At 37.1% G+C, this 16,508-nt stretch overlaps 1 protein-coding gene across 1 annotated transcript in view; it reads right to left on the bottom strand.

The window, feature by feature from the left end:
- LOC140936974 (FIGNL1-interacting regulator of recombination and mitosis-like) overlaps positions 1-16,508 on the bottom strand; it is a 28,471-nt gene that overhangs the window by 7,220 nt on the left and 4,743 nt on the right. Inside the window, exons 6-24 of the mRNA XM_073386486.1 lie at positions 15,528-15,614; positions 14,365-14,440; positions 13,889-13,973; positions 13,424-13,466; positions 13,137-13,247; positions 12,399-12,494; positions 11,492-11,556; positions 10,596-10,674; positions 6,875-6,944; positions 6,100-6,174; positions 5,769-5,812; positions 5,144-5,195; positions 4,948-5,011; positions 4,099-4,180; positions 3,097-3,179; positions 2,604-2,655; positions 2,086-2,175; positions 1,250-1,348; positions 492-575 (exon numbers count right to left, since the gene is read on the bottom strand). Of these exons, the coding sequence (XP_073242587.1) occupies positions 492-575; positions 1,250-1,348; positions 2,086-2,175; positions 2,604-2,655; positions 3,097-3,179; positions 4,099-4,180; positions 4,948-5,011; positions 5,144-5,195; positions 5,769-5,812; positions 6,100-6,174; positions 6,875-6,944; positions 10,596-10,674; positions 11,492-11,556; positions 12,399-12,494; positions 13,137-13,247; positions 13,424-13,466; positions 13,889-13,973; positions 14,365-14,440; positions 15,528-15,614 (1,437 nt within the window). The remainder of the gene's footprint in view (positions 1-491; positions 576-1,249; positions 1,349-2,085; positions 2,176-2,603; positions 2,656-3,096; positions 3,180-4,098; positions 4,181-4,947; positions 5,012-5,143; positions 5,196-5,768; positions 5,813-6,099; positions 6,175-6,874; positions 6,945-10,595; positions 10,675-11,491; positions 11,557-12,398; positions 12,495-13,136; positions 13,248-13,423; positions 13,467-13,888; positions 13,974-14,364; positions 14,441-15,527; positions 15,615-16,508) is intronic.

The following is a 16,508-nucleotide window of genomic DNA, read 5'->3' as shown; positions in this document are numbered from 1 at the left end:
TTCGGTGCGCCCTATACTACTAACGTCCAGCATGTGTCACGTTCATTGGCTTCAACGAATTCTTTTTTTATATTCACGTAGATATTCTTTTGCCTCCGTATTGGCTATTTTGAAGTGCGCTTGACGCTGTATTGTTCCTGCATAATTTTGTAACAGCCAACAAAAAAAGCGAAAGTGTCCCTGAAAAATTCCCATGGTGCAATTCGACACAACACCTGCTCATTCTCAACCTCGAAATGGCAAATAAGACACTTCAGAAGTTCCTTTTCCTAACAGCATGCAGCATGCATGTCACTTCAGCTTAACTCAGGAAAAATGAGCAGTAAATTAGCAGCTCAATTGGATGGAATTCCCAACCTTCGACGTTATTCTTTTTTTTTTCTTTCTACATACAAGACAGACAAGATGGAAAAATAGGCTTCTTCACTTGTAATAGCCATGGAAAAACGAAATGTTGCATTAATTTGTACATCATTCGCGAACGTACTAACCAAGAGGTCATCTGTCACAGGCTGCTGTGTTGTAGTCCTCGAGTGACCAACTTTTATGCACAGAGGAACAAGGGTACGGCACATCTAGAAAAAAGTGCAGCGGAGAAGACCTTGTCGAGTTAGTCATGTTTAAGGCGCACAAAATTTGTTTAGACTATATCAACAACAGAGCCACGAGCGAAGACAGTTTAAAAGAGGGCCGTAGATGAAGACGAAGTTTATAGTATCCATCCTCCTTTGCCTTTTTAAATTCTTTTCTCAAGGAGAGCCATGTGATGGCTACACAAGGCATTGGCACTAAGTGATTTTTCTTCATGATGAAGAAGTCTTGAATGAGTGAATGGTCACAGCACAAGGTTTGGTCCACAGACTCAAAAGATAAAGGAAGCTTCATACATCCGGCGGGAGAATCCAACACTGAACCAAACAGCTCAAACATGCTGAGCTTGCTCTTTTGTTTGTACTTCTTTATTATGATTACTAATTCTATCACGAAACTGAAGAGGGTTAGGCTACTCAGCAGAATACAAAACGACGGCTAACGATGCTGCATTTTTTAGTTCTTTGCAGGAAAGGATCGGATAGACTTTGCAGGCTATCACAAAGGTAAAACGTAACGTTCTTCCCGAAGTGAGCTTGTCCTTTGATTATAAGGATATTCATTTTGCACGCGCGTCTGTGTGTGTATTTTTTTTGCTGTAATAGCCTAGTAAGTAACCCACTCTTTGATCAGTCAAACTGTTATTGTTATAGGTTACCTTATTCTTAACAACCTCAGGCATATCTTGTATGGGAAACGCACACCAGGCCCGGATATTTTCCTCTTTTGACGGCGGGAAGGAACTTACAAGAGCCTCCTGATGACAAAAGTATACAAAGCGTGATAAGGCCAAATTGAGATATAGAAATTCATTTTGCCCATATGTCTCATGTTTGCTTTTCGAGTGGGATCACGTTTTGATTATTTAAAAGTTAATGCAACAATATGAAATGCTCCCGTGAAAAGTGTTAGTTTTTAAGTCTGAATTTGATCGCTACTACGACTTTACAAGTGCTCCTATAAGTTTCAACAGAGTTAGCACAAAGTATTGATTTTGTTACTTCTGCGTCCTGCGTCCCTGACTAGTAAAAATCCCCAAAGACGCACAAAAGTTCACGGCACGCGTCCCGTAGGACGCAAAGATCCATCGATCGATCTGAAGATGTTTTTGTAGAAAATCCTGTTCGTGTGGCTGTTGTTTAACGACGCATATCTCTTTTAGTCTTCTGCTTTACAAAACAATATCTTTTATCTGTCTGGTTAGACAAAGGCCCAAGCATTTTCAATTTAGGACTTATTGATTTTTGAACTGGGACTCAATGGTTCTGGACTGGGACTTACAATTTTTCACAGGATGAGTCCCAGGACTCACCATAACTATTTGTAACAAAATCACTGATAATTACTGGTCACAGGACCGCCATTTCTTCTTGGTCATCCGTGACACGTGAAGTTCTATATGTTTTCGCTACAATGGAAAAATGTCGGCTCGAATATTAGTTGCCACAGTCAGGCGTGTGTTTGTTTTTATTAACAACTCATAATTTTACGTACTTGGTGTTCAACCGCCATAAGTCGAACAAGACGCTGAATAAGCAATGAAAGGTGAAAATGGGCGGTTTCTGTTGGGGGTAACTTTAGTAACTGAAAAAGAAAAGTATTATTACCATAAATACAAGTTACAAAACACTGCGCGCCGTTCTTGAAGAGTACTACTAGGGTATATGCCGGGTTAAGTATTCAAGAAGAATTCAAGCACCAACAACTGAGTTTTCTAAAAGTGTTCAGTGCAGGCGGAGTTGCATATTTTCCTAAAATTTATCCTAGATTTTCTAATTTGCGCTCAATCTTCAAATTACTTTGAAATAATACGATATCTGAACGAAAATTCAAGAAGTTTTCAAGCACTTTGAGCAGGACGTCTTCTTAACAGGCATTTTTAAGAACTCTTGAATTCTGACATCAAGTTACAGGGCATTTTCAGGACTTTCAGGAAAAGCAAGAACGCTTGACAAAAGTATTTGTCGAAGTGGTATATCAGCTAAAGAATGATACAAGATGTAGCAACGTACCAGTTGAGTAAGAACTGTCACGTGTCCAGTACAAAGCTCAGCAGACCCCCATCTAGTGATTAACAACAACAAAACCATAATATGTTATAACATGTTATAAGTGCTCATACTCACATTATTCGGAAAGTAAGAGATATTTAGCAGAAACAATGTAATTGTAATCCACTTACCTATGAAAAAAGTGACAGACCTAAAGTAAATGTTAAACAAGAGTTTGTGCGGCTTGGAATAATTGCACTAATTGCACCACGGGGCTCTTTTAGGGACGCTACTGCTCATTTTATTGGTTGTTAAAAAGAGGAGTAGGAGACTGGGTCAAAATTGGTCCCTCAAAGGTGTAGGTGGAGTCACGCAATGCTCCTTGCCCCCACGCGAGCATTGCGTGACTCCGAACCGAGCGGCTGCGAAGGAGACTATCAAAGCTGCACCATAGTGCAATTCGATACAGCACTGACCCAATCTCCTACGCAATCTCAAATTACCCATTCTTTACCTGGCCATGAAACACCACACGTCACTAGCAAGTAAAGCACACAACAAATCATCTTCAAGGACTTTCTCTAGAAGACATCGTTCCTACAGGATATTAAAGAGAGCTACTAAAACACAAAACAATGGTTGTAAAAGGAGATTAAATCACACAACGTGGCGTAATAAAACCAGTAACTCTGGCAACTCAATAGACTCAATCAGGAAGGAATTACATACTATGTTGGTCAAGGTTTTGGTCTAGTTGTTCGCAGGACGATAAGAGAAATCAAGAGTTACTCCATCTGATCACCACTAGAGGAAACGTGTTATTTCTTAACTTCAAAAATATTCCACTGAAAACTTTGAAGACTATGTGAAGTGTATCAATTTGCCCCGATTTTCGTTGTCTGCTTGTTATTGAACTAAAAAGCAATGACGTGAAAAGTGTTTAAGGGTGCAAACACGTAGGGGCATCCAACGGCAATTTTCGGGAAAAAAACTGTTCGGAAGACGATTTGAGATCTAGAATTTTCGGAGCATTTGTTGTAAAATTTCTTGCTTGCCTGCCTCTCCTAGGATTTTCGAACATCTACAAAATATTATAATTACCCATTTTTAACGGATTTTGACCCTAAAAAAGGCCACCTAGAATTTTCGGGAGCCTTTTCCTGGCTGAAATTTTCGAGAAGGTAGGTTTTTATCCCTATAATTTTCGGATCACTAGACTTTCAGCTAGGAAATCCGAACAGATGAAAAGTTTTTAGGGGATAAAAATATGCCTATATCTACTAGTTAAATACTAAAATACGTTCAATAATGCTATGTTAAGTGGTTTTGAACCATATCCTCGTTGGGTGCCCCTGAACACGAGAAGTTACAACAAAGCAGGCGATTGATTCCGCCGTTGAGGTGGATTTCCATTGTCACGTAATTTTTATGCGCCTACGCATGCAGTCGAAATAAATGAGACGTTCGAATATGAAACTTCCACTGGAACCCAAAACTCGAACAAAGCACAACTCACCAGAGTTGGAAAGCAGGCAACAGGTGCAGAAGCCACAAGTGCACACAGCCTGGCACAAACATGCTCATAAAATTTCACCTGCCTGACAAAAATAATGAAAATTTCAAATTTAGATCTATATTCTGTCAGTTATCGTTGAGAGATGAAAAACTTTGAACATGTATTTTCTGGTGCTAGTAAATCTTGAAGACTCTTGACTCTCATCCGAGGACAATCGGATTTTGAAAAACACAACCGGAGACTGGTAAGCTCAATAGGCGATTTGCGCGATGACATCGTTAGACTACTACTACCAGAATCCTTCAGGGTTTTACTTTCTTGTGCAAATTAGGGCTCGCCGGGATTACAAAGTTTAAATTCAAATGGCCTTTTGACTAAGTACCAGACTTTGGAGCAAGAAGACCCAGGATCGACTTCCTGCCGGACCAACGATAGTATAGAGATTTAGAGTCACGCTTACAACAAACGGCAAACAGCAAACGTGAACTTATGCCACGTGACTAAGTTTTCCCTTTACTTGTATTAAACCGTTCTTCTATATAAAAAAGTGTTTCACGTTATTTTCATCCAAGAGAATTGTTTTAGACTGTTCTTATTGGCTCTTTTTCCATTTTGAGAAATTTTCAACTAGAGTCTGCAGTTTGCGGTTAACGTGACTCACTGGTGACTCAATCTCTCTACTGATACCCATGAATGGTTACTTAGTCATTCTATTCCTCTCAAGGAAATGGAAAAACCGTAAGCCCCATCTCAAAGCACTTTTACTGATCTCCCCCCATCTTCTGTCGGTTGTGGGATGAGGGATTGGCAACCAGTAGGGGAGGGGGGGATTCACTTAATGTACTGTACCTCAAAGCTTTTCCATTGCTCATGACACCATCAACAAATACTGGTAGACAAACTTCAAGAACACCTGTAAGAGACGTACAACAAGACCACCTATCATCAAGGATTAGCTGAATAGGTAGTATGGTAATCTATTTTTTAAAAAAAGATGGGAACTTCTATTTCAAATGATAAAAGACTCCAAGGACTGTAAACTCACAAAGTTTGAAGGATTTAAAAACAACTTCCATTACAGAAAGCCGGTTTTCCTCCTATAAAAAAAGCGAATAGAACCAGTTATACCGGTAATTATTTTCTAATATGCTAACCACAGTAGCGTTTCATTTGGTCATTCTCTAACAAATTACACAGCAAATTCCGTTATAGTCAGAAACTTATTACCTGACAATAGAGAGTACAACATACATAAAAAAATTAAGGTTGTCAGTTAGAGTGTTTATGTACAAGTAATTATAACAGGAGTAGTTTTCAATTAAGCTTAGCTGCAAAACATAATTATTTATTTCTTTAATACTGTGGTTTTTTAATGCTTTCTTTGCCTTTTTCAACTCTAGTTTCATTGGAAATAAATTTTTCAAAAATAGAGCCCAACAGGTTTCTTAGCTACTGTTGTGTAAAAGACTGCTAGACATTGGAATTCAGGAAGAAAAGTACCATTGGGAAAGAGCTGAAACAAAGGTTTCATTTCAATGGTCACAAAAGATAGAACCACAATGCATGTATCTCTTAATGACTATCAGAGTTAGCATTAAATTAACTACTATGTTGACATACTATAATAATGTCTGAGTCAAAAAATAATACTCTACTTTCCCAGTAATTACCTCAGGATAATTAGTAGGCATAACCCAATATTGAAATAGATCCTCTGTAATAAAATTGGTAAAAAAAAGTAATGTTGGTACACAGGCAATTTGATTAGTTTGCTTTCCACAGGCTCAGCCTAGCAAAACTGTGATTTTACATAAACCACATAGATAAGCTAGTCTATTAGATGAACAAAATGACTGGGTCTAAACAGCTAAATAATCATATCATAAAGTTCAATAATAACCTAGACTACGACTGTGTATAATAGGAGACAATAAGGAAACATCGACATGTTTCTGGTAAGAAAAATTGTACCTTAGGAAAAATTGATCACAACTAACGTACCTGTTGTCTTTGGTAAAGTGGAAAGTATAGAAGCTAGTAGACAACACTGTGAGAACCGATGAGTCTCATCAATTTCTGAAATAATGGCACATTAACATATTGGTGAGGTATGCAAATCACTAGCATATAATCAATGATTTACTCACTTAAGTTGCACAGCCAAGAAATACTATTCACCAACACTGACCTGCCTTGCAGACTTAAAGAACCTTGCTTGAAAATATTATTGTCCAGTTGTATTCCTTGGCATTTTGTATGCATCAACACAAGAAATACCTACCCTTTCATTTTAACTCTTGACTGAAAAAGTTACCATTTTAAATATAGTATAAGGGTCACATTACACGGCCAATGATAAGCTGGTTTGATATTGTGAAGATGTGCTACACCAATGCCAAAAACAATGGTTAGAGAGACTGAAGCCTTATATACTTTAGGCATGTAAACTTTGTGTAATACTCAAGGAAAAACACATTTTCAGACAAAGAATATTTATTTGGCTGCATCTCCCAGAGAGCTTTTCTCATCTTATTCAGCAAGGCTTATCAATGTATTTTTGAATTGTTACCAAGTAACGCTACTCAGGCAAAGGCTGCTCCACAGGCTAACTATTTTATATTTTTGCAATAATTATCAGGAGTTAGAATTGTATAGAAACTTTCCTAAGCCTGGTTTGATGAACTGACAGATAAATTTCATGCAGCAGTATAACTGACAATCAGCTTTGTCCATTCATGCTTGACTTTGACATGAATATAGTGTCCAACTAACTTGCCTGTCGTCTCTCTCGTTACCAAAATGGCAAACTTCTTGTTTGTGACCAGCACAGCCAAGAGCGGTTCAACCTGTTAAAAGTGATGTTCTTTTAAAGCAAATGGTTCAACTTAAATAAATCATAGACGGCTAAGTCCTATAATAGTAACTGTGCTCCAATTGCGGGTTGCAGCTCCTAAAACATTTAACTTTTGCAATTGGTTTCATGAAGTTAAAAAGAATATTGGAAAATTGCAAGCACCCAACCAGGGGGGGCTGGCAACGGCCTTTGATCTTGCCGCTTTTCGGCTTTCCATGATCGCCCCAGTTAAGAAATCTGTCAATCATCCGAAAACTGTAGCGAGCATGCGCGGAACGGCTTGGGAAAACAAGTTCGTCTTAGCAGCTTCTTCGCAGCGATTCGGCAGGGTGAAGTGAAGTTGCGTTTGGTCCCGTTGGTCATTGGTTTCTTCGTTTTGTTCCGCGATAATGTGGAGCTTACGTTTTCCTTTCTTCTGGTCTTGCGTTTGTCATTAAATGCGGCCCGGTTTACCACGGTAAGAACGAGACCAGTGAACATGTTTCTCGATGCCCGACCTTTTGATGGTTTGCTTCTGTTTAGACGACCCACGAATTGCAAGAGTAAAAGAAGGACCAACCCTCCAATACGTATGTAGAAGAGTTTATATTTTCAATCGAAAGGTCCAAAATTAATTCTTCGTGGTATTAAAAAAAAGGGGGTGACTGGCGTGTGGTTGAGTAGAAGAGTTGTCAGAGTTCAGCTGAGAGTTGTTTACGGCTTCACTACACCTTTAAGACGACAAGAAATGATGATTGAGATTCTCAGTTCTACATCCTTGATTGTGAACTTATCCTGGCAGAGTTGCGTTGAATGATTGAGTGGCATGGTCAAATCTCGTAGTTCATGTATTTCTTTATGTACTAGAAGCTAAATAAATTTTGCCAAGAGATCATTCTCTCTTGATTTTGCACATGATATGCTTAAGTTCTTTTCTTCGTGCGATTTAATTTAAACTTTACCGTAGTTTCTAACAACTGAATCTTAGGCAGATGAAAGGGTAATTATCTTGTGTGTTTGGAATTCTCTTTTCATGACAGCAGTTACTACACTGCCTTCAGTTTGAGTCCTAATTCAGGTGTGTTTTGTTGCAAAAAAAGAGGGAAAAATTATAAATTTTAGAAACTACACTACCCCTTGCAACAAGATTATGGTTTAAAAAAGATTACCTAAGTTCAGAAAAGAAATCTTCAAGTTGGCATGTTTTGACAAGGACTACATCTGGCTAAATATGCTTCCAAGGGAATGTATAAAGTCAGGAAAATGGTGACATTTCTCTTTTTGCCTTTCCTTTGGCCACAATGATCAGTTTTCGCTATACAGTTGCATGTAATTTTTTACACTTTTAGACATCAACCTGCCAGGTTAGTTTGTGTCTGTATAAAAATGTAGTTAATGAAATCAAACCCTCTCAACTTAAAAATTACCTTGTACTAGTGGATATGCAAAACACCAAAGGATGTCTTGGAAAAAAATGTAAAATGATTATTAAGATAATATTATTAATTTTGTAGTCAACAATAATAGTTAGAAACTTGTGTTGAGGCAGGCAAAAACATTTTTCAGAGACCATAGACCTTCACTGACTTTGCTGTTAACACAAGTGGTAAAAGGGTATTAAAATGTGAGATCATCTCCCTGGGCTTGCACTGAAAGAGAGTATGGGTAGTGGGACACATTGTTCATTTCCCCCACCCTTTTTATGCCAAGAGACCTGATTTGATAAAACTTATTCACTTCAGTTAGCATACAGAATTAAGTTAGCCTTAAACTTAGAAAGATGGAAAAACTTGGGGAAAAAATTTGTGGTACCAAAAATGTAACTACAGACTGCTCTTCATCAACCTTTACAGCCCAAACAGACACCCTGTTCAAAACTCTAAAGGGTGAAATGGTCACCACCCTAACTAAGCAGCACATACCCATCTAGGCCAAATAAGCCAAGGGTAGTATGTAGAAAGAACTGCTGAGGGGATTGGGCTCAAGGGACAATAACTTCTTTTGATGGTTGATAAAAAGTCAATTTTACATTGTTTATTTTACTTGTAAATCAGATTCATAACTTACACAAACAATTGAAGTTGTACATTTTTCAAGGTCCTTCTTATTCTCTTTATAAACTTTGCAAAACATTCAATTTTCTTTTTTTCTGTTTCTTATACTTCAGTCCTTTGAGGGATTTTCTCAATGTATACTGAGCATACCCCTCTCTGATGTACTCACTCTTATTAGCAACTGGATTAACCTCTTGTCCCCACACTCAGATTCAAGTATAATTCAAAACTATGGGGTAATTTTTGTACAAACAATTTCAAGGAAGTACTTAAAACCGAAGTCACTATCTAATATAAAACTACTAAATACGGTATTGCTGTTGGAGCTATTTATTGATTATCACACAAACGATATTCCAGCGAAGGTTTTGAAGATTCAGTAAGCCCTTACCTGCAGCCCTTTGATATTAAAAATAGCTTATACTGACAGACCCAGTGTAGGTGAAGCAAAGTGATTGGAAAGTTTAACCTGGCTTTTACTAAATTAGCCCTGTATTCTGTATTTACGCCCACAAATATTTGTTGTGGCTCCCGGTGTACAAACAAACTTACGAACAGCGAAGTACAAAATTGGTTTAATGAACATTCCCACATGACTGTTGCAAGACTCATACTATAATGAACTCGTAGCATATGTTTAGGATAAAGCAGAGAGTTCTTAATACCACCGTAGGTGAAAAAATATATAAGAGATGGAGCAGGTTGCCCTGAGGCTGGTCGCTCGAAAATTCACGAAGCTTATAAATAACTGAACTTGCCAAGGTGCCGAATCACGATGAGCGAAGTCACTCATGAACTGTTCATACATCACGCCTCCTGATGTCCAAAAATTTCATGAAAAAAGTTCATGAAAACCTTTTCTTGATGTTTGGACGCCGTAAAATGTAAAACCGAGCAAAAACTCATCATCTTTCCATGTCCGCATTCTCCGCCATATTTGTTTTGAAGGAAAATTGGTATTCAGTCTCACTCGGCCAAATTTCTTAACTGGGGCGATCATGTAAACTTGGTTCCAGACCTCGCTGCCAGCCCCCCCTGCACCCAACTGAATGGTTATGTTAGTTAGAAATTAGCTAGAGCAGCAACTGGTTTTAGTCTGTCTCCTATGGATTAAGATAAGAAAAGTTGCTCTGTTGATGAGAAAGCTAGCTAGCCCTATGGACTTGCCCTGTTTGATTTACAGTAGTGATGCACATTTAATGCTGCATTAAGTATGAAGTAAAGATGTTGTAGGTAAAATCCCCTCTCAGGTTACACAAGTATTCATCTTCTTATTGTTACCTTTTTACTAGTAAGGGTTCTCAGTTAACCTAAAAACCTAGGTTGAACACTGCTTTTACCTGAGGAAAGGATTTTGCCCACTTAGTACTACAAATATAATAATTATTAAAATTTATGTTTCAGGCAAAAAAACTTTTAGAGAACTTTTGATGTGACATTTTGCAAAGAAATCCGGGAAAATGACTCCCTTCTAAAATAAATACCTATTTCACTGTTTACCATAGAGCTTTACATGTACTTAGCCTACGTGTACATCTGTAATTTAAAAAGGAAATTACAGAACCTTGTTGATATCATTATCACAAGTTACAAATCATTTTCATACTTACCACAACTAACAATGCAGATTTAACTCCTTCAGCTGCAGAAGCAGCAATCTTTGGAGCATTCAGACTTGGGGGTAATTTGCTAAATTAAATGAAAAGAAGGTAAAGCAGCTTATTAGCAGAATGTAATTAATCAATAAAAAGTCAAGACTTGGTTATATGTCTAAGTTTCCAAAGACTAGTCTAAAGTTGTCAAGTGTCTTAAAACTGATGGTCAGAGACAATAAGAGGGGGGTGGCATTAGCAAAGTTACTGGTAATTGCGATGAACAAGTCCCCTAAACTGACAGACAACCAACAGTCGACCCCCGGTCGGCCAATAAAGTCTTGTGTTTGGATGCTTAAATCTCAGGAAATGTTTCTGATGAGTTACAGAGGCCTATTCTTGTGCAAGTCTGGGATTCCAGCAAAAAACCATCCCTTCTGAATTTAGTTGATGCCATGGTAACCATCCAACTTCTGATAATACTAAATAGTTAACTTGGAAATCATTTCCTGAAAAAGCCTGGATTGTGTCAATCACTTTTAGAAAGTAATAGTGACCATTTGCTATCTCGTCCAATCGTTTAATTGTTGTATGTAGTTAGCCTCTTTTCTTGTATTTTGTCATTCTTAACATTTCACACTCTTTTTTTTCTACCTGAGCCCGCTGTAATTGGCCTTAGTTGTTGCGGTGTCCCCGTCCCTTAAGTTTAATTACAGTGTTTTTTTTTTGGTTATTTGGCGAGGCTAATAAAACAAAATAAAATAATCAGGATAATTTTTCCTCTTTTGGATGTAGTCCACAGATTCAAACTTTATTATAAGAATAAAAACAAGTATAGACTGTACATAACAAGGGATATACGTGTGAAAGGTAAGAGGTACACAATGTAGCTTTTACTTGTTTTAGCTGTTTACCTTTGTATAGTCAGTAAAAACTGAAAAACATTTTCAATACACTTGTCATAATAACCATCAAATTCCTGAAAAGAGAGAAAACAGATCACTTAATCATGGTACAGAATATATTTTATCTACTGAAATTATTTTACACTTATTAAATTTGTACCTGCCACATAACAGTACACAATTAAACACTCTTTCAGGCTGCAAAGAAAGTCAGTTTTAAAGCTGTAGCTAGCATGTACTAGCCTGAAAGTAATTTTAACTACCCTGAAAAATAATCGACTAGTTGTTACAACAAAATTCAATTGCACATTGGGCAAGTAGAGAACAAAATTCATCAGCCTGATAACAAAATCCACTAGCCCTTAGCTATCAAACATGACTTTCCTTGCATGCTGCTTAATTTGTGTAAACAACATGTCGCTTAGGTTCCAATAACTGAGGCCATGAAAAACAAATCAGCTTGAACTAACACTTGCATAAGTGCTTAAAGTAGACAATAGGTGTGAGGCATGTACAGTGCTCTGAGTGCCCTTCACTGTAATCAGAAACAACAAACCATTCCCATGAAAGACATTCCCCATTATATAGCCCAGCCATGAGCCCCTGTGCAGAGACATTTGGGTCATCATCTTGCTACAATAACCTTTCATTTCTAGATATGGGCGAAGTCAAAATTCAGAATGCAGAAAAACAATAATTGTAACACAAACATGTACTTTGAATGGTCTCACTACAGGATGTCATGCACAGACTCCAAATAAGTTAGAACCACCTTAGAAGGTTTCATCATTCACTCTGGGAGAACAAGGGTTCAGAGTGGAGAAAAGGGATTGAAGCCTATTAAATGCTACTACTATATACATAGGATGAAAGCTCTGACCATTTACTGTAAGGATTACATGTTTGTACTGTGTACCTTAACTAGGTGAACAAGGTGACCAACAAGGAAGCGCATAACCTTTAGCATCTTCCCAAAGGCTGCTTCATCAGCAACTACATGTATACTAGCACCCTAGAATGACCAAAATAGTCATCTTAATTTTTAAGGATCAATCAATCAATCAATCAATCAATCAATCAATCAATCAATCAATCAATTATTGTTCCATTAAATTGACCAGTCAAATTATATTTAATTAATGTCAAAACAAAAGACTCTAAACTCCTGGTAGATTTAGCCATATTGTAGATAGGTTAACCATATGTCAGGGCTTTCACTGAATGCCGGGAGCCAGGGATTTCCCCAAACTTCTATAAGCATGACCTCCGACTACGTTCATAGAAAACAAACAGAAAATAGAGCTAAAACTAAAACTTCATAGATGTGCAATTCCATATCTACTTATTGCACAAACCCAGCAACTTCATGTCTTGAAATCTTAATGACACACCTACATGTTTGGAAGCCCAAATTTCAGAAAAAAAAATCACAGCAACCTACATACAGTCAGTCAGTTATTGGTTAAAATAGTTAATCAATCAATCAATCAATCAATTACTCATTTAATCAATCAACCAATCAAACTTGAACTGTCTGAATTATTATATATGCAGGACTCTCAATAACCACATTTTCATCAACACCTATGCATTTCACTTTATCATGACAAGAGAATAAATCTGATTAAATTTAATTGAAGAGTTAGAGATTTACCTTTTGAGAGTTATCTCTTTCAACCTTTTCACTAACAATTGGCGCAATATGAATACATCGTTCAAGCTTGGCTTCAATTGATATACACAGATGACAAATCAACCTATCAACCTGCACCAAGCAAAATGCACTGTAAGCCAATAATACGATTTTCAGTATGAAATGTGACGAATGCAACAAATGGCAGAAGACGTGAAAAAAAACCTTTACCATGGAAAAAAGACTGTATAGGTAATATATGTACCCACAGTAATTGACTTATATTGTGACTGACTTCAGGCACATACCTCTAGATGGTTTTTTATATGTTCTTTATGCTTCACCAGAAGTCTGCCCAAAAAGAAAGTTTCCAAAACAGTGTTAAACTTTATCAGGCCTGTTATATTAATAATTTATTTTTTGTTAAGTTTTTAGTCCAGGACCTGTTATATTTCTATTGTCTCTGGTTTTTGTATTAATTTGGAGTAAAGAATCAAAGGCCAAAAGTCGAGATGTTGCATAGGAAACATGAATAACTTCAAAATGATAAAAGAAACACATAGAACAAGCAAGCTTTCTTTCCTTTATTTTACAAAAACAAAAAGGTTTTAGCTTTACTCTTTAGCCTTGTGTAACTTGAAATGTGTAAAATTCAGTGAAAAATGTAAGGGCAATGTTAAATTGAAGACCAAATGACCAAGTCAGTTCATCACTACAGTCTTGCTGACTTATAAATATTATCAAATAGTTTCTATAGTGATGCTATTACTCACCTCTTTAATGCCTTCCAAGTGTTTACCAGTATGCTTGTGTCCAAATCACCGATAAGAGTACAGATTTCCAGGAGCTGGTGACAAACTTGAATGCAGAAAAAAAATAACAGCAAGGCATTAAAGCCTCGGCCATTCCACTTTCATTTAAAAGAAATAGACTCACAAACGAAATGAAATGTCGTGGATGAGAGGACAACAGATGCTCTTTACATTATATATTAACATGTTAACAGTAAGCAGCCGCTGGCAGCCGCTATCTGTCCATTTATGAGCCTGCTGAAACCCACCCGGCATGAATGATGTTTGAAAGGTACACCACTCCACCAGGGAAACTAATGTTTCATGGCATATCTTTATGGGAACCTGCCATTTAATAAGCCATTTAATACCTTGCCTTTTACATACATGCACAAACATCTCATGATGACCACAACTTAAACTATATCACACTGACTTATCTACAGAATTAACAATACCTTCTGTGATATCTTTGACATCTTGGTCACACACATTGTAACTAAACTGAATTCTGTCTAGCAACTCCATCAGAGCCTTGGAAAAAAAATAAAACAAAAAAAAAGTTTATAGAAAAGCTACGTAAACTTGCTCATTCATCAATAATAATAATAATAATAATAATAATAATAATAATAGAAGTAATAAAAAAAATAACAAATACATCACAAAATAGTTACAAAATAAATCAAACAATGTCTTCATACACTGTACAATTTCCAGGTCAGGGTAAACTAGTTATGATCACATTCAAATCAATCAATGAATTATTCACACAAAAAAAGAATACCTCTTACAAAAAAAATATCTCACAAAATAATAAACAAAATGTTTATACACATACAAGCAGTTGGTCTTAGTACATTAGTACGCTTAGTTAAAGGTTAAAAAAAGGTTAAAGGCATGTTTCTAGTGGAAGGTGCACTTAGCTAGTCAGCTAATTTACAGGCACTCCACTCAAATATTTAGAAACAAATAATTCAAATAGAACATAACAGGATTAAAAACCCCAACTGGCAGAAGGCAACCAGTTGGCTATTTACAAGCGTGGCTGAGAATTTGAACTCGGGACGACCGAGCACAAATCCAGCAAGTGGCCAGAGCGGGAATCGAACCCGGGACCGCCAGATTGCGAGTCCGACGCGCTGATCACTCGGCCACGCTGCCTCCTGGTAGTACGGCCATGTTCCATGTTTTGGTAGTTTATTCTGCCATCAAGTCATGTTAGTACCGTCAGTACGGCTGTGTTCTACGTTTTTTTGGCATTCTATCGGTCTTAGTACGTTAGTACCCTTAGTACAGCCATGTTCCATTTTCCTCAGCATGCATGCATGGCTTTTTGTGGCTTTAACACAGAGCACAGCATAATAACAAAGACAGCTGAGAAATAAAAATATGCAGTGACTTAAGACGAAAAAAACAGGCCCAGAATCCAGTATGCACAAAATAAACTAACAAAGAAGTCACTAAATTCTCTGTCACTTGTCAGGCGTAATTAGCAAAGAATAAAAGAGAAAGAGGTGCCTAGAATGTGCAGCATATGTGACTAGAAAAATGTGTAAATAGAATTCCACATGGCACCCAAGGTTTTGACGAGGGATGTCACAGTAACTTAAGTGCTGACCTTTTGCAGTTGATAAGTCTTCTTAAACAATGTTGCCAAATCTTGTGACACAAGTTGAAACAATTCACCATAGATATTCTCACTATCCTGCAAGGAATGATGGACATAGTCAAGATGTCAGAAAAAGTAATCACATCATTATTACAAATTTAAGTATTGTCAGTATAATCCATCTTTACACATGGTGTTTAAGAATAGAGTAAAATAATATTGTACGTAAAGAAAGGTATGATGCATCTTGAATAAAAAGAGCAAATGGCATAAAAGTCCTCAGATCAGGTAGTATATAGCACATGTTTAAGGGGGCATCCTACAGTCATGTAATAGCTCATGCATATATATAGAAAAGTACCTATGGTTAAAATATGCAGTTATAGTACACCAGAAAAACTTGATTTTCTTAAACAGGGCCATGAGGAATTGTTAGATAATGATAACGTTTCAGCCCTAAACACCCGCAAACTATGAAATGGTTAGGATGACTTAAAACAGAAAATGCAATACTCTTATGTTTCTCTCTCAAACAAGCATCAAAATCTCTCCGACCATGAAAGAAAAAATCTCGCGTTGGACCAAAATTATGGAACAAAAGATGGTAGTGCGGATACAAGTTATAAAAGGGTGTATAACTGTGTGTAAGCACTTGGAGAATTTGCTAGACACCAGTTGATCATTTACAAATAGTTGGTTGGAAATGATTTGTCAGACACAAATCACTTTGGGGGAATCAATGAATCAGTTCATAAACAAATAATTCTAAGAGAGTAAGTGAATCAAGCTAGCCTTAACATAAGCAGAATGATGGACAGTTACTACCCTGCAGGCAGAGGCTACATTTTCGTAGTGTGAACTAAGGTGTTTACACTGCCACAGTACTTTTCACATGCCAGCTCACACCTAGAAAATGTAGCCTCTGTTTGCAGGGTAGACAATTACAGAAATTTGCCAACAACTGTGCTGATGTATTCCATTTTAAAGAGA

Source organism: Porites lutea, chromosome 5 (genome assembly GCF_958299795.1).
Source record: "Porites lutea chromosome 5, jaPorLute2.1, whole genome shotgun sequence".
NCBI classification, from domain to species: domain Eukaryota; kingdom Metazoa; phylum Cnidaria; class Anthozoa; order Scleractinia; family Poritidae; genus Porites; species Porites lutea.
This window is presented reverse-complemented; position numbering and strand designations above follow the sequence as displayed.